Source organism: Cariama cristata, unplaced genomic scaffold (genome assembly GCF_000690535.1).
Source record: "Cariama cristata isolate BGI_N322 unplaced genomic scaffold, ASM69053v1 scaffold35543, whole genome shotgun sequence".
Lineage (NCBI taxonomy): Eukaryota > Metazoa > Chordata > Aves > Cariamiformes > Cariamidae > Cariama > Cariama cristata.
Window position 1 is genome coordinate 44489 of NW_009608563.1, and position 26184 is coordinate 70672.

A 26184-nucleotide genomic window follows, 5' to 3' on the forward strand; every position below is an offset into this window, starting at 1 on the left:
TGACTTCCTATTGAATTTCTGCGTACTCAGTGTAACCCGGTTGTTTAGCATGGTTCATTTCAGCCGAGTAAGTGTAGTACAGACATTCCAGAGAGGTTAGTAAGCCATATCCACAGCTCACCTCTGGGCACTTGAGGCAAGCAATAGCCCGACAATTTCAGGCTGTGACTTGCTGTGCTGCCTTCAGAGCTGCACTGGAGGGAGAGGAAAAGGAAAACCTCTTCTGCAAGATCACAGTAGCGTGCTCTGATCTGCAGAAACACCGGCTCCTGAGGTGGTGGCCCGCTTCAAAACACAGCAACGAAAGCCACCTTGGTACTCTTCCTGCGAGAGAGTACTTTAAATTTTAGGCTTGACAGGAAAGCAAAGCATCCTTCCTTTGCATCCAGAATAATTCACTTGCAAACTAACGAGAAAGTTTCTGCAGATGATGATAAAAAAGGGTTTTGAACATGCCCCTTCCTGCCTCTGTAATTTGGCATTTCTTCCATCTGTTCCAAATCCAGAACTTACACTGTCCCAGGATAGACAGTGGAATATCCTGCCAGCCCAGTGAGGTGTGTATAAGGCTTATCATACTGAACTGTAAACATTTTTGTTTTGATGTCCTGTATATGTATGTAGTAGTTTGGGTGTGTATATACAGTAGCATTTCAAAGTGGGTGTATTGGTTAACCCGTTCTTGGAAAATGGACAAACATCCATGTTAAACTTGTTAGAAAGTTAGTGAGCTGCTCTGCTATTATGCCTTAAGCAAATATTTACTCATCAGGTCTTTCTTTTTTACAGATTGCCATAGAATAAACTTTTTTAAAAAAATAAAAAAACCCACAAAACAAAAAAGCTTAATGTTTTGGTATAATACATTTTCAGGTATCTTGTCTTTTGTGTAAGCCGCTGCAAAGACCTCACAGGTCATAGTAAAATTGTACAGTTTTTCAATTTCCCATACAAGTTTTCAGTTCTCATTTTAGTTGTAACAATAAAATTCTTTTTTTAAAGAACGTACATGAGAGTCTTGCTGCTTCTCGTCTTCTCAGGGCCAGAGCCACTGGCTCCTGTTGTGAACACTTGCACAGCGGGGCTAGCATGATATTGGGTGGGGGTGTTTTGTAGAGGAAAGGGGTGTAAACGGTACTGCAAGAACTTACTGGTAGGGCAGAGCTCTGGTAAAAGAGAGTAAGTGAAATGAGCGTTCCCTGTCTCTCCCTAACACATACACCTCCCTCCAGTCTTTCACTTTAAACAGTTAAATTTTAACTTCCTTGGCTCAGGAATCTGTGCAATATAAAAAGTGTAGTAGCACTCAAGCACAAATCGGGTTTTTTGCAAGAGTTTCAGTTGTGCCTTAACATGAAAGCGTGATTGGTGTTTGTGTTACAGCAGCTCTAACCGTGGTGCTTGGAATAAAGTATTTACCTTTTGGTTTCTATTTTTAAGGGAAGCTACAAATGGAGGAGAGGTGCTTGAGAACAGAATTGTCAGTCACTTCATAAAGTGGTATTAAAACAGCTGCGGTGAGTTTTCATGCGCTGCCCCTTGGAAACAGGCAGCCCCTTACTGTTAGGGTTTGAAGCCTCGCTCAGGCAAAAAGTTGCATGCCCTGCCTCTTGCAAGTCCCAGCCCTTTCCCTTTCCCCCTTCTAGCGATGGGGAAGAGGAGGGGAGAGAGGCCTGGGGAAACAGAATTTACCAAAGTAGAACGAGGTCTTTCGCCTTTTAAATAGATCTGTAAATGAAAATCAGTGTTACAGCCCAGAGAAGCGGCCCATTAACTTTTACTTTGCCGTACAACAGGGTGACCTCAACACCGAGGTCCTGCTATTCACACCTCATCAGCAAAGACTTCAACTGTGTCAGCAAGCTGACACTGGGGTTTATTGCTTTACACCTGTCCACAATGCTACAGGCACATCAGTGTGAAGCACTCACAGGAACTTGTCTCAAATGTTTTATTAGAATTTTAGAAAACAGTATGAAATCCAACAAATAAATACTGAATAGAAAAGTAATATACATATGTAAAAAAAAAAATGTACACACAATCCAAACCCTTTCAAGTATTTTACCTGAAGCCAGGCTTCCCTTTATGGCTACCCTCCACTGCGCTAAGTGTCGAGTAAGCAGCCCGACAGTGGGTGCATGGTTATGAGAAGTCTTGACCTATGAATAAATTTTAAAAACCCAAACAACTTCTACAGAGCTGTCCCTCCGTCAGTCAGAGGTGCACATGGCGAATACAATACACACATACCTTCCTGTTGTCAACACTCAGTACGTAGCCCTGTCAGTCCTTGCTTGAACCTGTCCTCAGTTGCGATGATAATGAAGAAATTGGCTTTTGAAGTAACAAGCTTTCCTTCTGCAACTATATTGTACAAGAAAAGGAACCCACCAAGCAATGCCGCCAGGTTTTGTCTGTACGGCAGTTGATGTCAATGATCTGTTGTCTGCTGGTTTCTGGATGGACTGTGGGAAAGCGATCGCTTCTCTCCTCTTTGAGGAACACCAAAGTAATAAAATACTTTATGGGAAGTATTTGTCTCGTATTTAACTTACAGTTTGAGCAGGGGCAGATAATTCTGGCGAGAGGGGGATTTTAACTCAAGTGACAACCTGGTTCCATATTCAGAGAAATCCTGGTTTTTATTCCTCCAGCACTTGATATTTCATCATGTGCTGAGAGACAGTGAGAAAGTGTACTCCAGTCTGCTTAGAGCGCGACCTCTCCCCCGCTTTGGAAATAAACCTGTACTCCGACAGTATGCAGCACCTATGTAGCAGGGCATAAGTAAACCAGACACTGATTGATAACAAAACAAAATCCTCAGGTACCCAGATGTGGCTGTGAGGACAATATGATTCAGCTCCTCATATTCCACTACTAAAATACTGTGATTTCAATTTCAGCCTCTTGTTGCACAGTTTCTCTTAATTCACAGCAAATCCTGTCCATTTTCTCAAAGGCTTGCCGTCCCTTTTCACCTATGGAAAAAGAGAAAACACATCCCATGCTGAGGAAGAGAAAGCAGTTAGAAACATGCCGAGAAATGTGATACTCTAGAAATCACTCCTGTTGTGACCTTGTTCAGAACTAACAAGAACTCCCGATAGCGACAAACACATCTCTAAGGGAATAGTTTTCCAAAAACTGCTAGAAGCCACCATGGAAAAACTGGGCCTTCTGTACACATTTCCACATGAGTAACGATTTGGAGCATCACAGTTGGAAAACTTGGTTTCTAATACACGTGAATCTGAGTGTTTCTGTGAAGCACATCTGGAGATCCCCAGAACTAAGCATGAATCAAAGTGTTTTTAGGAAGAACAGATGAGGGAAATTACTGTCTCCTAGATAAACTGGACATCCCCTCTAGCAGCTGTGCATTTCAGACATTTAGCCGGGGCAATTCTCCTTGGAGCTCAGCAGAAGTACAATTACTGGACAGTAACAAACTGGGATGCCGGACACTTCAGTAGCAGCTCAACTCCACCATAGATCTGCTGAGTTCAGGTGGAGTAATAGGTCACGAACCACTGTAAAACCACTGGGTTTGTACTCTACCCCTCCAGTGTTCAGAGCGGAACCATGTGAGGAAGAACAGGAACATCAAAATTAGAAGTAACTAGTCCGTTTGTAGGTGGCTAGAAAAGATTACCAGACCCAAAAAGTCTGTTGCTGTTCTGATACATATACAAGATCTTTAAATCAGCTTAGCTAATCTCAGAGCCAGAAGAGGCTTTATTGTGATCTGCCAGGTTTAAGTGTCCTTTGTACAAAATCTGGGAGGAAATTGCTGATGCCAGTACTGCTGTGAAGAAGTACTCCAGCAGCTCTGTCAGCTCTTATCTGCCACCTGTTTCAAGAGGTCAGTGGTTCTTAAAGCCCTTTATCCTATCTCCTTGGTCTGGTTCTACAAACTTTAATGGGAGCCTTTGGTTATTATACGTGATACAAAGTTTATCTTAATGGTAGGAAATAGCTGTTTGTGAAATATTTCCATTGTCCTAGATGTGTTCAGGCTGAACTTCAGGCCTGTTCTGGTTCTGCACTGTTTCACAATAAAACATAGATTCTGAAAAAGTAAAGTTGTACGAAAGACTTACCAAAGGACAGTGTTGTTTCCCTGGCCGCATTCCTAACTTCCTCTGTCTCAGATTGGCACAGGTGAGCAACCTGCTCAATGCTCTCAACACCCTGTTTGAGAAAAGGAAAAATTTGCAGCAGTAGCTTTTCAGCAAGGATTTTGATGAACATTTTTTGCAAGGTAAACACCTACATACTAACTCCCATCTCTTCTTGCATCTGAATTCTACTGTGACCTTTCCTTTTTCCCCCAACATACCAGCTTGCAGTTAATTTCTCTGAGTATGATCTCACCTCTGCTACTCTCTTTCCTGTTTTAGGGCATGAAAAAGTATAAAAGTTCTAGGGTATGGGTTGCTACTGCAGTACCATGAAATTGGCATAAACCAATCAGGACCTTCACCGAAAGGGTTAATGCAGGTTGTGCAAGGGCAACAGTTGCTTTGCAAATCTGACTTTGAGAACAAGACTGATTTGTTGGGCCTATCTTGTGACTACATGTTTGTAGAAACTGTTCTCACAACAATCCCTTGTGTGCAAACTAACTCAGTGCAGACTTGTGGCTGCTGGAAAGCTTTAAATCTGTTCTGACAGTTTCTCAGAACAGCAATGTAAATATTACTTTTATTTTCTGACTATAATCAGCTATTGTTTAAAAAAAAAAATTAACTGATTTAACTTTAAATTTCTATAGTTAAAGCTTTAGAACTGACTCCATATACAGCTCAGTGCTGCTCCTTTTTCTACGTTAGATGTCCCCCAGTCAGACAGCGTCTGTTGTCCTTCACCACTGACAATATTGTAGAAGTCCGAAAACGGCCTTTCTGCCATTGGGCTGTGCCTGTCAGACCAACCCGGGAACACTCCAAGATGCCTGCAGCTCCCTCTGCCCACTGCCTTTTGAACAAGAGCATTCGTAGTTTGGAACTTTGGCAGCCAAAGAATTCATTAATTCCAAATAGAAGGAAGCTGAAAAAGTAAAACCCTACCAGCTTAAAAAAAAAAAAAGCTAGACACACTTTTGCATCTAGTAATTTTGGCCAGACATGCACAACAAAAAGTAGAGCTGTAAATACTTACTCTGAGGTTCTTAAGAGCCAAACATGCAGCTTGCTGAAGTCTTACATCACAGTCAGCTAAAACATCAGTGTAAAAAAAGAGAGCCTGAATGAAATGAGAAAAAAAGAAAAAAGAAAGGCTTTATAAACTCAAGTGTAATCAAGCACTCAAATTCAGACTGGCATAAGCACTGTTTTACCTATCTGAAATTGAGTAAGTGATATAGACAAATCACTTGAGCATTGATGTAGTTTAGGTTCTAGTTAATAGATTAATGAAGTGTGGAGAGGACAATAGTGCCATTCTAGGATAAAACAAGTTCCATGTATTTCAGCATCTATTTAGAAAAGCTGGGAATAACTGCAGTCTCTACCTTTTCCCTAAAGTTCTTGTTTGCTGCTGCACGGGAGAGACAAGATGTGGCTGCTTTGCTGACACGGTGGTTGTCGTCCAGCTGTAAAATCCCAAGTAGCCGTAAAGTCTGTGGTAGAGGTTGGAGTTTGTTCAGTCGCTTTCCTTTCAATTTTTTAAGAGTCTTCAGCCGTCCAGGGCACTGTAGTTCCTCAGTTAACATCACTGCAAGTGAAAGGACCCAGCTTCACTACTAGACAAATGAAGACATTATCAAGAGAAGACAAACTCCTCTCTAATTCAGTCTCCTTTAGCCACGAGTGGTTATTCACATGGCTAATAATGCACACCAAGCACGGCAGGAAGCGTATCAGGACAACTGCCCCTTTGACCGTCCTGTCTTCTTTCCCTGTCATTGTTTCACTTCCTCCTATGCCAAGGCTGTCTGATGAATGGAGCAGACAGGATTATTTCACAATATTAGTTCACAGGGTGCAGCAAAGCCCTGGTCCTTTTAGGACCCGGGTGCACTGAGTACAACACACAGTGCAACAGAGCTCCTGCGCCTTTGGACGTTAGGGCAAGTGGTCTAGTCCTACAATAGGGAAAAACACGACCAAGCAAAATACTTTTAAACATCCCTGAAAGATCTTGCTGTACTGGTTAAAGAGAAAACCCTCTATCTTCTAAAAAATAAGAGATCAGGCTCTGGATTTACAGTTTCAATTTGAAGAACATTCCAGGTCTTTTTCACTGACTAGCAATGCACGAGTTCTTAATCCCCCACCAGACGAGTCATCTGCATCAAAATAAGACTAGAGATGCAGCCAATATTAGGACTATTTTTAAAGTAACTCTTTTCTGATACAGACTAAGTTTTAAAGTAGTTTCACATGTTGGACTAGGCTGCAGTGAGACATTGGCTACCTTCGTGCTAGAAAATGCACATTAGTAACCTCTGAAATGTTATTGCTATTATCTGTGTCTGATTACAGCTGCAATAGCCACACAAAGCTACAGACATTTACTCAGTCCTTGAATCTAGCTGTAGATCGCTGCCAACTTTGTTTCTGCTTTAACTTCAGAATAAGCACAGAACCCACTTTTTAGGGTGCTTAAGATAAGCCCATCCTTCACACCTGTTTTGTTTCTACCCGGTTAGATACAGGAGTGAAGCATATCTTTCCTGTTCTAATGAAAATTACAGGGCCATAAGGGGAATTAAAATGGAAACAAATTGTCAGTGCAAGGGTTGGGCTGTTTTCTGCTCAAAGTGTATCCTGAGTAGTAACCAGCCAGCTGCTGGGCTCATCAGTTCAAGCAAAGTAGCCAAGCACTGCCATTACCTTCTTTAGCAAGTTTTCCCAAGTGTTTCTCGAGGCTGGTAATGTGGTGTTTCTCCAGGTAGCTATAAATTTGGAATAAAGTAACTGGTTCTGTTTGGAGGTACGGAAAGGGGAGCAACCCCTCACAGGTGATGATCTGCTCTAGCAACCTCTGCAATACTGAAAGTAACATGGAAAAGAACAAATGAGAAAATGAAAGGTTGGCTAGATGTAAGCTGCTTAAAACAAGTAAGAGTTTTAGTTTATTTTTAAAATGCACAAGGACAATGTTTAGCTGTGCAATAAAACAAAACCAGAGTGGCCTCGTGTCTGAGGAACAGATTGGTACCTGCTTCTAATTGGCCAGGGTATTTTTCCTTCACTTTGAGCATCAATATGTATTTTAATGCATGCCGGAATCTTTCTGCTGAAGCAAACAAGATGCTGCCAGGCTCTGCAAGATCACTCCAGATTTTCAGACAGTGCTTCTTTTTTTTAGCCTTCTGAATAACTGAAAAAAACAAACAAACAAACAAACAACACATTTTAAGAAATCAGTGAGCTCTAGCAGAATTTGGATTTTACATGAGAAATTAGGCACCAGATGGCGTATCCAGAGATGTGTCAGCATTAACTTGTATTTGTGTTATATAGATGGTTTTCTTCAAAGCTGGAAATCTGCTGCCAGTATTTTAACATCTGCAAGCATTGATTTCACCAAGCTTGGGTTGAGCTCCTAAACTGTCATTAAGACACCCAAATGAGATCCCTAGCAGCTCTTCTGCCTCTTACTATTCATTTTATCCCAGCATCTGAGACAAGATTCAGAAGAACTTTCTGCAAGTTTAACTATGTCCACTTCTATCAGCATGAGATGTGCAATTTCCAAGCATTTTAGAGATCCTGTCTTACGTACCTTCACAAGCGGAGAACTCCAACCCCCAGTGCATAGGTTGAGACAGGCTTTCTTTCATCAAATGCTTCAAAGAGCACTTGAAGCGATACCCTGTGGCTTCTCACTATAATTTAAACCCTATCATTTCTCACTCTTACCTACAGAGATGTTGAACTTGTGTTCTGCGTTTAAGATTCCTACACTTTCCTCATCACAATGTACCAAAGGCCCTTCGGAGCCTTGTTCCAGGAACAGATTATTCTCACATTCTTCAGGATAAAATCTGTCAGCAAATGCTTCCAACTAAAAGTTGCATTCTTGCCGCTATATTTACCAAGATCAGAACAAAAGCCTTCAAAGTCTCCCATTGTGCCTTTATCATTTTGTCATATCCAACAGTCAGTGGAAGAATTTAGTAGTGGGAAAGGCCTCAGACGGGAAAAGTTGCCACCAAACTTTTCTTGCAAATGCATACAGAATTTGGGCTGTTTGCTAAGTAAAAGCACAGATATAAAAGAGGATTTTATTAAGGCTATTCTGCTGTTCTTTGACTGCAAACCCCATCATCTCTAATATCCCTGTTTCTAAGACATACCAGTTCAGCTACTATTTCTTTGATGCAAATTTCTTCAAATTTTTTCCTTCCTTGCAGGGGGAAAAAAACCAAGCAAACAACAAGCCCTATTTTTTCTAAGAATCTAGATGTCAGAGCTCTTTTAGTTATACGAATGTTTGTAAGGAATTTAGAATGAAAGCCTGATGTGTCTGGGGAAGCTCAAGCAGAGTTACCTGTACCTCTCACATCTCTGGCATGGCTTGGAATAATGCAGTTACTCACTTTCTTCAACAGACATATCCAAGACATCCCCCAGGACTCGTGTCTGCTCTGATACTTCTTCCAAAATGCTCTCCTGGACAACCTGGGCTACATTTGGTGACCTCAGTTTCTGAAATGCAACATAGTTATCTTAGTAGCTGAAACAAAGACAGTATCAAGCTCAAGGTGAATGAGGATTTGTTTCTTAGAATCAAACTTCTAAAATCTGTGAGAAAACACATCAGCTGCTCTCAAAAGGCCTCTTTTCCCATCATAGCATGGACAGGTCACTTCTGAGCGCAGAGCTGCTCAGCAGAAGAGGATGAGTAAATCACATCATGCTGGGACAGGCTCCCCAGCATTTGACATTCTTCTCTGCCCCTGTCCATTGACAACTGTGCAGCAGATCGTTACACTGTCCTCTGCTGCCCACCCTCATCAGAGGTAATACACTGAGGAGGAGAACATGCTTGAGCAATATAACTGAAATTGAGGAATGAGGTCTCAAGGGGAGATAAGAGATCTTTCTTGCCCTACATGCTACCAGTTTCTTTTCAGTAATAATTGGGTTTTATTCATTAAAAAATTGATCACCTGTTATTGATAACACAATTCCACCCAGATCTGTCCTACTTCATTAGCAGCCTGCTTTGGGCACAAAAGTACTACTTAGAGCTTCAGCAAAACCCAGAGGCTGGAAAAAAGCAGCAGAGTTTTGTATGACATGTTCTGGGCATACACAGGTATACACTGCATTTGTTAGACTCGATTTCTATTCTCAGTCCTTCTGCTTTTATGAAAGCACCAGCTACATATTCGCTTTTGTCTGTAATCAGAATCAAGAATTACCACCAGTGTCCTGGAAACCCATAGGCTATTCCTTACCTGCAAAAGACCTTTGCACAGCTTCAGATGAGTTATCAAAAGTGCGTCTAAGTTGTCATCACCAGTAGTTAGATCTCTTGTTTCTGTTCGCATGTCACAGCTCAGGGACTGAAGTGTGTTGTCATTGTATGTGCTGTTGAGATGAGCAGGGGAAAAAAAAAAAAAAAAAGAGTTAAAACTCTCATTGCTAAATAAATATGAAGATGTGCAGTCTCAACAGTAGCCTTCAAGCAAGCTGCAGAAGTACAAACCAGGTGGCATTTAACTGCATTTTTAATTGCATTTATAACACTTGTTAAAAACATGAGGACTTTATTTCTAAAACTCATTCCAGGACAGTAATGCCAGATCCATTGATCCCACAAAATCCCATTTTGGAGAATCAATACTAGTAAAAGATGCTTCCAGATAATGTGGCTCATTTGCAGCAGCTGAACTGCAAAAGCAGTGCATATAACAAAGAAATCTCTTGGTGTTCTCCCATCTCAATGATACTGCCAGTGTAGTAAGACTCCCAGGATCAGGCTCGTAGCTCTGGAACACAAGTTTCAGCGCTACGCAACTTGCAAAACGCAAAACTGAATTCAAAAGAAAGAACAGAGCTCTAAGTTACTCATAGCTCTCTCCCTCACTAGTGCAGAACTGTTCAGCGTCATCCTGAGAAGCCCGTTTCCTGCAATCCTACATGTTAGGCCTTCCATCATATCCTGTGGCTATCAGTCTGGAATGTTTTCCATAAGTTCAGGTTAAATTTCCTGCCACTTCAATCTGGTAAGTATTCTGAATTATGAATCTCAGAGTATTCAAAAAAAAATGGTTTCTATCCTGGATGTTCAAGCCAACAGCAGCTCTTAGCCAAGTACAGCGTATCGGTAAGTGTTCCTGGGATCAGCCCTCCTCACCCCGTTCCCTTGTCCCCTATGATGAAGGGCTGCAGATACATACCTGACACTGGCTGTTCTTACGCTTCCAAATAACGAAAGCTCATCAGCACTACAGTCAGCATTTAAAAAGTCAAAACTTTCCAGTACTGTCTCCACCATTAAACTTTCCATAGATGAATGTTTGTGATGAAGTGGCTTTAGCTGTTGATGGAATGGAAGGAAAAATATTGTTATTTGTAGCTATCAAGCCACTTTGTGTGAGTTTTTTGCTGTTTTTCAAATCACTCAATAACAAATCAGTTTGCTTTTCTGATTTAATTCTTAACACATCAGGAAAGTTAGCTCTTGGTACAGCACTCTGATCCCAAAAATAATGTTGTTAATTAAATTAAAAATATGTTTCAGTATTTTAACCTGTCTCTACTCCTCTTTGGATTTCCATGCCTGTTAAGGTTGGTATGACAGCTGATTTTCTCTGCATCTTCTGCCATTAGTGCAATTTTCACTTATTCCCTGTTTCAGATCTAGAAGTAACAATCTTAGGGGTCTGTTGCATTCCAGCATAGTATCCAAGACCTTTGATATCAATAGGGTTTCATGGGGCCATGAACTTTGTTCCCCTTGGAAAAGCTGCTTTGAGAGCAGTTGGTTTGGGTTTTTTTTATTTCTATTTTTACAGTGGTTGCACTGGAATAGGAAATCAGTGCAGTTTTGTTAATGTCATTTATTATTCCAGACCTTAGATGAAATCTTACAGCGTCTTATTTCCCGAGTCTACACACTGGCCTCATGTACTACAATGCTATCAAATTTGTAATATAACCCACTGGGTGCAGAAAGCTCTTCTCCAGGGCCTCTCCTCTAAAGAAGGAAACATTTTCAGCATCGTATGACTTGTCAGAGAGACTGAACTGCCTGCAAAAGCTAGGTGATCCTGGAGAAACATTAGGCTTGGTGAACTGACGCAGTCATCTCAAGGTATACTAAATCTGACAAACATTTAAAAAAAAAGGCAAACCAAAACGCAGAGTCTCTGACATACAGTTCAGATTCTGCTTAGCCCAGACTAGTTTCCACTTCAACTGCATGCAGTTTCTTAATTTCTTTTTCCAGATTATTGATCTGCGCACAGGATTTGAAGGCTGTCTCCGGGAGATGCTGTGCAACACAGTGCTCCTGTGTACCTGGCTCTAAGGCTGCCTTTTCTGAGTGGTGCCTGACCTCTGGTGGCCAAACTTACTTTTGGGGAACATGCCATGGATACATCATTAAATCAAATCCACCACAGGGTCATGGAACTTCCACAGTTTTAGGAGTAACAGTGGAAGCTACACCATCTACTGAGAGTAAAACACTATCATACCTTTAATTTATCCCTCAGCGATGAAACCTGGTATTCCAGTTTCCCCAGCTGGGCTTGCCCCACATCATGTAATTTCAGCAAATTTAACACTTCTTGAAGAGTCTTATCAATTGACTTTGTACGTCCATCTAGTTTTAGGTCATTTGCAGCATTCAAGCTTTTCTGGCTAACGCCTTCTTGCTCTGTCAGATGCCGATTTCTGGTCTGGTTGAAAGAATCTCTACCACCTTTGTGACGATTCAGAAAACTAGATGGGTTATTTGGAAATCCATCTGCACATGGAGTCTTCTTCAGGATATCTAGAGTTGCGTGATTTGGAAGAGGATGCTGTTGCTCTTCTGCACAAGTCTCTTGAATAATCACCAATGGCAACATCCTATGGTCTAGAGCCGGAGTTGTATTTTTGGATTCTGTCCCTTTCTGATCCTCAGAGCTGAAAGAGTCTGCCTCACTTGTCTCTGCAGGATTGTGATGCTCACTCCTCCCAGGTACATCGAAATCACAGGCAGCCAAGTAGCTCAATATGCTGGGAGGCTGAGCTCCATCGCGTGCATCCCCTTGGTTCTGCCTTTGTTGCAAAACAGACTGCAGCAAATAGATTTGTAAGTGAGTACATACACAACTGAAAGGCATGAGATACTGCTTGAGATAGAGAACTATGGTTTCCTGTTCTTGGAAACATACACACCCAAACTGATCAAAACCACAGGGCTCTTCTGCACAAGGGAGCCAGGCCAGCACAGACTGGACAAAAGAAACTACTGAAACAAAGTACTAAGAGGATGAAGTACTACTGGATGAACTAAGTGGAACAGTAGTAACTGTGCTTTAGAACTTTCAGATGAAAGTTACCAGGACAGCTAAAAAATTGTTTCTGGAAAAAGGACCTTGCCAAGCAGCTTTGGTGTCACATCAGCTCAGGACAGGATGTGAACGTAGTGGTTGGAGGAAATGTGCATTTTGAAGAATCCAATATGCCCTGCACAAACAATAAACCTGTCTGAAGACGACTGCATATTCTGCTGCCTTGGCGAGGAAATGCCAAACCTGATTTAGACTTGATGTTAGGGGAACATATATATGGTGTTATTAGTATTTGAGACGCATGGCAGAATTAACAGGATCATATAAAACAACCATTACATTAAAAGTCTCTTGAATGAATGAGAAAGACAACAGGGTTTTATATTCCCTTGGGCTACACCTGGCAAAAAGTGGGGTTGAGGAAGAGGAAGGCTTGTTTCACATAGCACCTCTAAGATGCCATGCTGCTCCACAGCTACTGAGACAGATTGGTTCCTATTTTTTTGATTCCCACTGTAGACTATTAGAGCAGATGCCCACACCCCTACCATTCTGGCTGCCAAGAGGAATATTTGGCAGGGTGGGTTTTTTCCTTTACAAAACCTAAAATGGAACTCAAAATAATAGGGGTTAAAAGAAAAATACTACAAAGCCCCAAAATAAACCGCAAAGGCCCTGGAGTGCTACCTTTTCACATTTCTCAGTGTGTTCTTCAATAGTCTAATCTAATCCAAAAATCAAGCCCTAGGTCTGTGCTTTACATTTTGCTTTCCTCGGCATACTCACCAGGTAGTATTTCTCTCTGAAGCTGGGAGTATTTGGTGGGGTCCAGTTGTATAATGAGCTCTTCCTGCTACCTACAGAAAACTTGGCAGTGGTTCCAGGTGACAAAAACAGGTTCTCTGTGTCAAAGGGGCTGTAGCAGAAGACACAAAGGCCTAAAAGTCAGTAAGTCCAGAAAGCACAGAAGCGTTTAGCAGCAGGAAGAGCTGTTAGGATTTGAACTACGACATTTAGTAAACAACACAGGGAATAAAAGGAAAGAGAGACTACCTCTCTCATGAGTATCTTTGATTGCACCAGCAGAGAAAGAGGTAGGTGAAAAGGGTGCATATCTTACTCAGAATTCTCAACACCCTTTAGACAGAGACCCATGCCACAGTCTGTGGAAGAAGAGTCCAACAGGCCAAAAGTCTGAAGTGCTCTCCATCCTTCTGCAGCGTCCTACACAGACAGCAGTGCTGGCAAATACAGTATAGGCTGCTTGCCAAGAGCCACTGGATGGATAGCTAGATATACACCATACCAGATAGGAAGGAAATATAACACATGTAATAAAGGAAATCTGTCATTAATTTCCCTCCTGCAGAGCACATACCACCTGGAAAAGCCACTAAAAAAAAAACTTCATTATCCTTCAAATATTAATAAACAACAAGTTTGGCTGGCAGAGGAAGCTTGTGCAGTGGTATATGGCAAGTGACATGGTTCATACAGTCATGGATGAGTCCAGTTACAGCTCTAGAGGATACTGGTTGTGGCCTACAAGAGTTTCACAAGTCCTGCTCTAAAGACTTCCCAATTATCTACTACATTAGAGCCATTAATTTCCCAATGCCTTTGCAAAGCAGTCTAACGAAACTTGGACAAACTGTCTCACAAAATGCAACTCAGATAACAAAACTTGGATGAACTGTCTCACAAAATGCAACTCAGATAACCAGAGAGGGAAAACATATCTAAAGTTAAGTAAAGCAAAGTGGGTTTTTTTCTACATGTCACTTTTGTTCCCTACTGATATGCCTTGGGGCACCAAAAGAAAGTTTGTTTTTCCTCTTAAGTACTGGCATTTTGAAAAAAGCGAATTGTTTATAACAAATCTATAATCTCATAGATATAAATATAATGACCAAACAGTAGGATAAAGTCAGCTGCATTTAGCTGTACAATATAGAAGTCTGAAAGGATCCAAACAATAACGAGGACTAATCAATTACAGGCAACTGAACTTCTGCTCTCTAGCAAAAGTTGAAAAGCAGAGCTCCAATTCTCTCTAGCTCCTCATGTTGCACAGGAACAATCCTCAACAGCATCCTGCAATGCAACACACCATTGTCTTCCTCAGCATGGAGGTAATGCTCTGTGAGCTTGCATAATAAAGGTTAATTGGCTAAATTAATCAGTGTTACCCAGCTGGGGTTCATCAAACAGGCCAGTTCCATGGATTCACATTAACAACCATCTGCACTGTCTCACTATGCAGAAAATAAATTGAGTTTCTGACAGTATGAGCCTTTTAGCCAAAGCCTGCTATGTTTACTGATGGAAGCAAATTACTCCCATCAATGGCATTTCTTAAGAAGAGTCACAGAGATCCATTCCTCAGATTTGTCATTTTTAGCTTTTAATATAGCAATGCAGTAGTGCAAAATGACACTCAGAGGAAAGGGACACGAATAACAAGCTAAATCTGTTTTGCCCCTTTGACAATTACTAAAACTCTCTAGCAAAACACAACTATTCAGCTGCCCTCCAAACGAGCACACACTTCATGTTACTGCAAGATAACAAGCTGAGAGAGGAAAGCAAAGGGTGAAGGGAAGAATGAAGTCTGCTTCAAAGCATCTATTATCTCTTAGTTGTAAGCTCTTTGGGCATGACCCATCACCTTGTTCCACATTTGTACAGCAAACAAAACATCATACTGGGATAGATCTATGAATCCATCTCTCCCAGAATCTCGACATTGGCAGAAGCCAGCAGGGGATATTAGGGGAAAAGCATAGGAAATAAGTCAAATATAGTAGGCTTTCCCCAGACACATACTCAAGTTTGAGGCAATCCATAGCTTAGATCTGTCATGCAGCAGACTCTGTAAGCAGACTATTGCCTTTGATTGTCACACGCTTTTCCTTAGTTTGTCTAGTCACTTCCTGAGACCATTGACACAAAGTCTCTGCATACATCAAAAGTACGCAGAATTTTCATTATTTAACTTTAAATTGTGGAACAAGTACTTTGACATGGGGGATCTCTGTGGCTGTACTGAAGCAAATGGTGGCTAATCATTTCCTTTCCATATTCCCCACACCAAGTATCTATATGCCTGTACAGTATTATCCATGAACACCTTTTCAAGACTGAAAAATTGTATTAAAAAAAGGAAAGTGGCCCCACACATCTGATCATCTTTGTTGCCTCCATGCTACTTCCACATTGCCAAACATGTTGGCCTTTGGTTATGACAAATTACAATATTGCCATTAAATGCACGACATTACAATGCCATCATTGTTAAGGCCAATGTAACTGCAGCACAGAACTCTCCTTTAGCTTGCCCTAGCACTGTTGTAGGACTTCAGTGTTCAGGTCCAAAACACACATGCCCAGCCTGACCTTGAAGGGGTTTACAATTCATCAGAGCTCCTGTTTCCTAGACTGAACCTCCCACGACATCAGAAGCTTTGCAACTGCACACCTTCAGAGATGCCTCAACCTTGCCAGCACTGAACATGGATTCCCAGTGAGATATTATCTTGCCATAACCACCAAACCCGGGAAGGGATGAAATACCTGTGATTTCTACCATTTCCCTCACCCTGCTGCATTTTTCTGTTGGGTGTGTAAGGAGGACACTACTTAGTTTACGTTCTCAGAGGAACATAAGTAATCAGGCGGAGCACATAAGAGCTGAACTCAATTCAGTCTTCAGCCCCAGAGGATCTGCATTCCCTTCTCCCGCTGCCAAGACTCTGCCCCAATTACTCTCGTTCTGCCCAGTCACTCCATGTATTAAATACCACTGGGCCAGAAGGGCTCTCGGTGGATAGACCTGTCTGAATCCCACTGCTGAGCCTGGGAATTCAGACTTGCATTAATACAAAAAACCAATTCTGGTCAACTGGACTGGACTTGCTGTTAATCATGAGATTTCTTTCTTCCCTCCTATTGAACACAGGTGAAAATGCCCATGCAATTTTAACAGTGTGATTGTTGTTAGGTTTCTCTTACTCATTAAAGCATAATAGGCACCAGTTTCAAGTTTAGTACAACTTATAAGACTAAGCTATGAAACATGACTTCCACCAAAAGCACAGAGCTGCAATGATGGACTACTGCCTGAAGATACCTGCATGAGTAACCACCTATTCAAGTAAGTTTTGATCTATAAGAGCAAGACTATCAGTAGGTATGGATCCAAAAAAACAGACTTTCCTTTGTTATTCTCCCTTAAGTTTTTTTTTCCTCCTATTCCACAAACCCTTATGAGTCAGGCCAGCACACACTCAAAGCAGGCAGAAATCACAAGAGTGGTTCTGGCTGGCTGGCACCCTTAGATCCCAGTACGGGGTGCTAACTGAAGTTCTGAAGTGAGAATACAGGCTTTCTCTTTGTCCTTCATGTGAGAGACAGAATTCAGACTGCTGTTTAGGTTGGCAAAAAACCCAAAGTCTTCTGCCAAACTGGCCAACAAAGCCGTTCTGCAACAGGCCCAAGCTCATTCAAGCTCTTCATGGCATAATCTATAAAGGAGTTGAAGGAACTTTTGTTAGAGCCCAGAAGACTAGTGGCTTATTTAAAGAAAATATACATTTAGAAGTGGAAGAGTGATCTACATTTGGATTTCTCACAAAGCAGGTCAAGATTGAAAGCTTGCCTCTCAGAGTTTGGGCAAATCAGCTGGATTTGTTTAGTTATCCTTAAATCAAAGAAAAAAGCAGCTGTTATTGTGAGTGCTCTTTCTTTGAAAATAGAAACACCCTGAGTTATCACCACACAACTTCTTTTCTGTAAACAACTTCAGCAAACAGGCTGTCAAAGAGGAGGAGCTTGCCAGTTCTGTGCAGAAGTGCTCTGGAGAATCCACTTGGTAGGATACCAATACATTTCACAAAACTCAAACACAACAGAAACTCGCAGCCGGAGTTTTCTCATACGCTGAAAAATTCCAAGTGGGGATTAACTCCCAAGGAAAATGCGTCACCACTAACCCTGACCCTCAGCTCAGCTGTTGCCAACTCTAAAAGCTGGGTGATGGTTGTCCCAAATGCCATATAAGTGCTCATCCTGCCAATCAAAAGCTGCACTCTGAGCTGCAAGCTACTGCAACAATCAAGTGTCAACATAATTTGAATTGTATTTTTCTAGAAAATTTAGTCACAAATACCATTTGCTTTGGAGATTTAGGCTATTATCTGAGAAACTATGCAATTTCCCAGAATAAGAAGGCATTTTTCTCGTACAGTCCTTTTGTAAGAACTTACGTGCATAATTATTTATTCAAGTTATTGACAGCAAGGAAAGGCAAGCACATAGATCCAGCAAAAGTAAATGAAGTGAATCTGTTAGATGCCATTTGTGTAGGTTAACAAGAAGAGAGCAGAAGTGATTTCTTCCAGACTCCACTATGAATGTGCCATTTCTCGGTACAGCACTTCCCATATTAGGGCAAAACCAGATTTTATACCCAGTTCAATTAAGAAAGTATGTCTCCTTCACTGCACAAGTGAAGCTTCTTAATATGCGAGGCTTGAAGTCACGGAAAAAGGAACTTCCCTTACAAGAAAAGCATCTCTGCAAGTAAAGGGTTCTGTCTGCAGTCCTTTCTGCTCTGAAGCTGTGTACAGAGCTTTTGATCATCTTACACCCCGATTAAACCCAATGCAAGTTTTGGTGGCACGTGTTTGTTGCAGGGTGCAAGATGACAAAGGCATTGGACTTTGCTGGGGATACGTGAGAGCCCATATATCCTCCTATGCCTCTTCTTCCTTCCCCAATACTAAGCTATGTGAATCTGAAAACAACAGACTATTTTAATTTGCCTTCATTTAAAAGGGCTGTCATTTTAAGAGCTACTTTCACTTTAAAAAAAAAAATATATATAATGCAATTTGCCCCATCCCCACTTCAGAGTTTCAGTAACTCTACCATGAATGTCTCTGCTTTCAGATTCAAATGGGAATACATACGTAACTTGGCATGAGTAAGAGGAAGTTTCATAGGGCATATAACGCAAGACCACAGCAAGCTCCTGGAATGAGGCTTTGTTACCCAACTAATTAGTGGCTCAGCTTCTCAAATATGAAAGAGGCCTCAAGAGTCTCAGAGCAGCTGCAGCACCTCACCAAAACAAAACACATACTGATGCCCCTTGTTAGATCTCAGGAGGAAAAAGTGTCATAAACAACAGGTGCAGGCAGAACTCTGCTGTGTGAATTTATTTCTCATTGACTTACAGCAATGTGTGCGTTTGAAAATAATTTTCAGATGCTGTTGCCAAGACTCATTTTTCAGCCCAACTGTATGTACAAGTCAACAGTAAATTTCAAGAACCACAGCATACTCAAAAGACATTCAGAAAACAGTATGTTGATCAACAAAGCTTTTCTTTCCCCAACCCCAAAATTGCAACCTGAAAACTGTTTATCAACACTTGAACAGGAATTGCAACAGAAAAACTTTGTGGCATTTCTCCTGTTGGTGGCTGTGATACGGTTTCAGTCAAATGATGCTTCTAAAGGTAATTAGAAGTAGAAACAGGGTATTAAGACCTAAAAAATCAAGTCCAATTGTAAAATACGTTTGGTTACTTTACCCTAAGGGCAGGGAAACTCTCTCTTATTGAAAGATCTGTTTGGCTTTTGGGTACATTTGGCAGACCACACATTCAACACATAGAAGCTTTTTTATTTTGGGGTAATTTTTAAGAAAACAAGAAACCAGCATGGCCAGAGAAGAAGAGTTGCATAACGCTGAGCCATAGGTGAGTCTGGCCTGCAAGGCATAGCTCCCTGCCCTTCCTAATCTAAACATGGTTCAGTTTCTGCTTTTCCTGGAGAAAGCCTAGATCCACAAGTCATCACAAAGTGGCCTTTCAAAGAGTTCCTTATCATGGAGGCGTGTTCAAATGCCTCTTTTCCATGTTGGGTTGGGGAGAACTGAGGACTTCAGTAAGCCATATACAAAAGTACAAGTGAGGAGTGCCCATTGTTTAATTGGGCACTTCACTAAGATGGCTAGACTTAACCCCTGGACAATAGTAAATAAAACAGGTTAAAAAGTTTTGATTTGTTGCACACAAGACTCTCAGTTATGGACCGAGAGTCCCGTAAAGCAGAAGTAACAGTACTACCTCAAAAATCTATGGTGGTATGTCTAGAGCGAGGATGAAGTTTCACTGCAGCATCCACAAAAGTGACAGTTTGCTTTTAGTAACATCAGTAATCCGATACAAAAATCAATTTACAGATTTAAATAAAACAACTTAACAAATCACAGGCACCATGAAAATACTCCGCTATTTTAAAAGTGCATCTGTAACCAAGCTTCCCTGTAGTGCACAAACAGGCCTTACATCGATAACTGTAATCACAGTGCAAATATGAAGGTGCTAAGTCTTTGGGAAAGCTTCATTTTTAACAAATTGTGGCCTAGTAATAGTGATTGTCCAAAAATTTCAACAATATATTTTTTCTTTGTGCTTAGAAGCTGCTATTTTCAGTTTTATTTCACCATCTTTAAGATTGTTGTTCATGTTTTATAGATGTACATACATTTCTTGGAGCTAGACTTGAATGCTCATTCTGAAGAGTAGTAAGCTAAGTTAAAGCCTACTAGTCAGTTCACGTGGCTAGCCACGGCTCTGGAAACATCAACATAAAGAACTGAAGGGTCACAGAAATAGCTTCTGTCCCTTTCCCCCTCCCCTTCCTGAGGACTGATCCCAGAGAGTCAGAGATCAGGCACAGTAGCTGAGGTTGCTGTGAAGAAGCTGCTATCTATCCTGCACCTGCTCTGCAAATAGAAAAAGGACTATGATGTTGAATGCTACTAAGTGACATACTTAGGAGCCTTTAATTTATTTCAAATGTTTAGCTCCAGCTTTTTTCATTTGAAGCTGTACTTACTTCCAGATGACCTCCAGCTGCAGCTTGATGGTGCCCAGTTCAGTTATATCCACAATGATTGCCTGAGGCTTGGTTGTAAAGAAGTTTATGCTGTCGCATGTCACAACACCAACTAGAATAGTGGCCAGTCCTCGCAGTTCTGTCACCTGCAGGGACAAACATACCCATTTTCATCTTACCAGACAATCCTCAGTCATGTGCATGGAAAGGAGAACACCCCAGGCCCAGATCTGCTCCAAGGCCCACAACAAACTTAACCTTGACACTCAATTCTGGGCTCCTAAACTGCTATGAGCCAATATCCCGACAAGGAATATGTCATAGATGGCTAGCAAAGAGGAAAAGGAGTTCTATGAGTTGGGGAGAGAGCAAGCTGTACAGCACTTCTGACAACAGAATTCGGTAGACTACGATTTTAAGAAAAATTAGTCTGAAATTTGGAAATTCTAGCTCTGGTATACATACAAGTAGTTCTCATTTAGAGTACAGAGTCTAGCTTGTCTACTTATTAGAACACCACTGTCAAAAATATATATGACAGAGAAGCATATTAGCCTACCTACACTAGACTATGTCAGCTCTCAGTTGTCTAAAGGATCTGGAAACGCAACTGTCCGCATCCACTGTGACCTTTCTAACTGTCCTGAGCTCAGCTATGACCAAAATCAGAACTTGGAAATGCCAGTTCTTTCCTCTAGCTCTGCAGATGGCTCCGAGTTTGTTATCAACACAGTTACTGGCCTGCATTTTTCCAAGGCTGGCACTTTGCTTCTTCAGCTACTTTAAAAAAAAAAACCTCATTAAAAACTTGTTATAAAAACATACTTCCAATTGAAGATCAAATTGTTGTAGAAGCGCATAAAGCGGACTCAGCACAGAATTTTAATACAAGCGCCTAAAGCCCACTTCGGGGAATGAGTTACATGCTTACATCTCCTTTAAGAGCTAGCAAAAGTTATGTTGCTAGGCTCCTCTTGGAACACTCTTTGGCACTTCTCAATTTTCTTTTTTTTTTTTAAACCTGCTACGTATTTGTACTGGGCAAAGATTATTAAGTAGAAAGTGGAAAGAGCAGGAGGGTGTGGAGAACATTAGTCAGTAGACTTTCATAAGCTGACAAAAAGAGTAAAACTATCATTGTCATACAAAGTCATACAAGTTTTTTACAACTATTATGGGAAAACAGGGATCTGAATTAGTCTCTCACCTGATCTTCATTGTGCAGTGGCAGCAAAAAAATGCATTATAAGCACATTTCCAAAGGCTGTGCTGGCAGGATGCCAAAGAGTCTCTCCTATGTAACCCAGTTCTTTCTGCCAGATAGGAGGGGAACATTGCAATAGCTGCTTTAACATAGCTGCCAAAACTTGAAACCCTGCACTGGCACAGTTTCCTAGTAGAATGAGATCCAGCCAGCCTTCAGTCTCAGCTCCTTTTAGGTTGACAGGAGTCATGCTGCAGAGTCCAGCCCACAAAAGATGCCAGACTACAGTGGAAATGCTGTTTAAGGATTAACTCCACCTGCTAGGTAAGTGTCAGAACGAACGCCAGGGGCAGTGGCACAAAGGTCTGTGAAAAGTACAAGCTTCCCCCAAGGGTTACCCACAATGTGTCACCTACACATCACAGGCCACTAGCACTGGTCCCTTACTGTTAAGGATATGACCTCTTCCAAGGCAGTTTAAAAAAAAGCGCCAGAACTCTACGTAAAGATACAAAGTACAGATAAGTTTGTACCAGCATATAAATGCCATTGGTTCCTCACAGATATGGAGCATCTCTGGAGTAAAACATGACAAAAGAATCTGCAGTGCACCCAGACAAACGGACATTTGAACTACACATTCAAAACATACACATCTGCAATAATATTTTTTCCATATACGTATTTCTCTTTTTCAATAGAGAACAAGACTCCAGGTACTTAATATTCCACATTGGTGATACAAATAATATCTACATACACATCTTTTTGACTCCACATCTAGACTTCACCCTAGAAAATCTGATCTTGGAGTGGTTTGTTTGTTGTTTTTTTTTTTAAAAAAAACACCTAAACACACACAAAACCAAAAAAATCTACTGCATATACCAGACTCCAGAACATAGGAAAGCAGATGCACTAACACAGTTACAAGTGCCATGAGCAAAGGAAAAACAGTACATGCCTGTTCAGTAGGCAGAACATTGATTAACTGCCATTTTTACATGGTTAGTAAAAGAAAACTACTCAAGAATTTAGGCTGCCAAGCAGTTGCCAAACAGGTAAGTAGTATGGCAGAAGACTTGTTAACCCACTGATTCTAATCCAACCATTATACACCACACCTTGATTTCAAACTTCTCATGGAGATTGGGTATAAAAATCTTTTCTTCCTCATCCCATGTTTGGCTGTCATCAGTCTCAATCTTGCCTTTCAACCTCCATTTTTGGCGCCCCAGTCGAACAAACACCTAGAAACCATGAAGAAAAAAGGACATTGGGTCAACATATCCCAGAACATTCCTTTCACTCCACAGGCCTCACGCTGTTCCAGTACCACAGAAGCAAAGCCATTCCTTTGATCACTACCCATTTCAGAACTTGGATAAAGCTAGAAGATAGGAGGCAGGAATTGAGGCTACAGGTTTTAACACCTTAACTCAGTGCCAAATGACACATCCCACCCATTCTAGAAGAACTGCAAAGCTACGTTGCATGGCAAGTGTAGCGGTGCTGAAATACAAGGCTCACTGGAATTCAGTTGGAACTGTTAGAAGTAGGAGAGCACTAAGAGACTAAGATGCATTCAAATCATGCCAAGGGCAATCTTCCAAGAAACAGGCAGCAACTGTTACTTGATTCCAGGGCAACTTTGAAGACAAAGACATGACAGGTTGGTTTTGATAGACAATCACTGCCATCTTTTAAACCCTCCCATAACACTTGAATCACATCTTTCCCTCTTCAGTCTCAGAGGGCAGAGTAACTAGTGAATGTGCCAAAGCACTGTTCTCATCAGAACAGTGCATGGTTTTATCATAGTCTGTTTCCCGCTTGCCTTCTACAGGTTGCACCCTTGCTCTCCTGTTCCTCTACTGCAAACTCAGAGCAGTAAAATAAAGGACAAAATGAATTGCTGTATACTGCACCTCATACTGGTCCCCCGGGCAAAGACGTGCAAAGCCCACCAATCCTGAAAAGAGAAGGAAAACTCCTAATATTTGTAGAGTTTTACAATGTCCCCCAAAGCCTCAGCTTGCAATAAATAGAGTGACTATCTGGCTAACACCCTCTTGCGCTCAACACTGTGCAGAAGCTATGCCACCAGCCCAAAACACTCTTAGAAGGACAAACTTTAATTGAGCTGAGGAAAGAAAGCTTGTCAGCTTTTGTACTCAAATATAAAATACTATTGCAAACCTGTTTTACAGCACTGAAGCAAACAGAATTTTACTAAAATTCTGCTCAGGGTCTCATCCAGAAAGCCAGTGGAAGCAACTGACATTGAATAAATGGACTCTCAGTGGGTAACACTGCTACACAGGAAACCCAAAACCAACTGATGAGTCTTGAAGGAAACAAGAAAGGAACGTACCTTTCATCTTCACGTGAAACTCTCCCAAATGGACCTCCAATGCCCCTTCTATAAAGCACATGTCCTAGAAGAAAGACTGAACAGTCACTATGACCGAAAAGCAGTGCAGAGTAGCTACCTTCCCATACATGCCATATTCTTTAAAGGACTTTGGCTCTTTTTTTTTTAAAGTACATATACTAACATTTTCATTGGCAGAGGCTGATACAGAGTCCATTCATACTACATACTACAAGACAGAAAATTGTGATGCTGCTCCATAGAAGAGTGGAACTGCTTCAGCAGTTCACTCTCCATTACCTTCCACTACTTGTTTTGTAAAAATAGTATAGCTTATTCATTATTCAATTCTCATCCCACTACTTCTGGTGGAAGTCATAATGGACCCCAGTCTTAAAGCAGAAATCCAAAGGATTTTTCACTCATCGTCATGAATCATAGAATCATTATGGGTGGAAGAGACCTCAAAGATCAAGTCCAACCATATACCCAATGCCACCATGCCCGCTACACGCACTAAACCATGTCTTGAAGTGCCACATCTAAACATTTTTTGAACACCTCCAGGGATGGTGAGTCCACCACCTCACAGGGGAGCCCGTTCCAATGCTTAACGACTCTAACAGTGAAGAAGTTCTTCCTAATACCCAATCTGAACCTTCCCTGGTGCAACTTGGGATTGTTTCCTCTTGTCCTATTGCTAGTTACCAGGGAGAAGAGACCAACGCCCAAATGCATGAAGCTAAACTGAGTAGGGGCAAAAAAAGGGCATAGAATTCAAGAGCTTTGCCTGTAAGGTATTTATCTCACAAGCTTCATTTTGTACCTGTATCTCATTCACATGTTAAGTTTCTAACCCACACCATTAAAAAAAACAGAACCCAGCAGCAAGTCCTAGTATATTTTTTGCTAAGGAATAGTCACATTTTTGTTACATGTGTGTAGTACTTCTTACCTCTGTGCACTCTTGATAGTTCTTGTAAAGCTCCACTAGGCTCTCTCTGGAAGCTTTGGTGGAAGGAGACAAGGAAAAGGCACGTTTCATATTAGTGGCCCCATCTCGTAGTCTGCACTGGATACAGTAAGCTTCATAGAGTTCTTCTACCTTTAAGGTTTGGGGGACGAGAGAAGAATGAACAAGAATTACCTTGACATAGTTTTAGTAAGTTTTGGAAGGGAACATCAGCAGTCTTTCCTGGCAAAAAAAAAAAAAACAAACACCAAATCCCACTATCATAGTACTGCAGAATGCTGCAACTCCTGCATTTTACAGACCGGTTAGAGTGCAACAGTTTGTAGACATTACTGCAAGAAAGCATGGGATATTGAGAAACAACTAGCTTTGCTATTATCACACTAGAAGACAAGGAGTAAAGTAACACTTTGTTCACGGAAAAATTACTTGGGGAGCAGTAAACCGATTCCCTCAATACAGATTAAAACACCTACACCTTTAGCTTTGTCAGAGGAGAGATTTCACTCCTTTGGAAGCAGATGGCAGGCAGCAGACATGCACTCTACAGAACTGCCCATTTGGCCCCTTGTGGGAAGGGAGGGAGAACATATAAGTCTTCCTACAGCAGCATTTTTCGAAAAAACTGGCAGAGTATGCCAACTGGTTTCACAAGCAAGCTCAGGTTGGGTTGCACCCAACATTCAGCCTGAATAGCACCATTCAAAAAAAGAAATAAATAAAAACCCCCTCCTTCTGTAAAAAGAGTGGTTACAGCTTTCAGAAAGTACCCAGCATTATTCCCCTTTGGATGAATTATAATCAAAGTATTTTCTATTTAGATAGTTTGCTTATATAGCACTGTAAGCCTTACATGTATAAGATACAGAACTCCATACCTTGCTTATGTGAAACTCCAGTTTTCTGATGTATCTCTCCACAGAGCGGATTTGCTTTTGAAGAGGGGAGAGAGAGACTTGAGAAATTATTTCCTAAACATGCCTTTAAGTAACACAGTAGACACATCATTCATTTCTCTCTATTTGCAACATTTCATCTCATCCTCAAGTCTTACCTTATCCAGGTCATAGTAAAAAGCCTGAAAGAGAAATAGCACAGGCTGAACAGGACAGCATGTATATTTGTACATATTAATGATACTTTCATATTTACTGCAAGACTCACTATGCATATTTTAAGTTACACTAAATTAAGATGCGTTGTTTACTACAAGGAGATAGTCTAACATTTTTAGTAGTAGTTTCATTTTCTGTGCAT

General features: G+C 41.2%; 1 protein-coding gene across 1 annotated transcript in view; it reads right to left on the minus strand.

The window, feature by feature from the left end:
* Positions 1–2883: 2883 nt before the first annotated feature.
* The window catches only part of FAM65C (family with sequence similarity 65, member C), a 31509-nt gene continuing 8208 nt past the window's right edge, over positions 2884–26184 (minus strand). The window contains exons 4-21 of the mRNA XM_009697178.1: positions 25982–26005; positions 25806–25859; positions 24910–25059; positions 23955–24018; positions 23509–23552; positions 22705–22830; positions 20377–20522; positions 13256–13385; positions 11666–12250; positions 10364–10503; positions 9419–9551; positions 8555–8663; positions 7171–7332; positions 6843–7001; positions 5519–5721; positions 5167–5250; positions 4107–4197; positions 2884–2984 (exon numbers count right to left, since the gene is read on the minus strand). Of these exons, the coding sequence (XP_009695480.1) occupies positions 2884–2984; positions 4107–4197; positions 5167–5250; positions 5519–5721; positions 6843–7001; positions 7171–7332; positions 8555–8663; positions 9419–9551; positions 10364–10503; positions 11666–12250; positions 13256–13385; positions 20377–20522; positions 22705–22830; positions 23509–23552; positions 23955–24018; positions 24910–25059; positions 25806–25859; positions 25982–26005 (2505 nt within the window). The remainder of the gene's footprint in view (positions 2985–4106; positions 4198–5166; positions 5251–5518; positions 5722–6842; positions 7002–7170; positions 7333–8554; positions 8664–9418; positions 9552–10363; positions 10504–11665; positions 12251–13255; positions 13386–20376; positions 20523–22704; positions 22831–23508; positions 23553–23954; positions 24019–24909; positions 25060–25805; positions 25860–25981; positions 26006–26184) is intronic.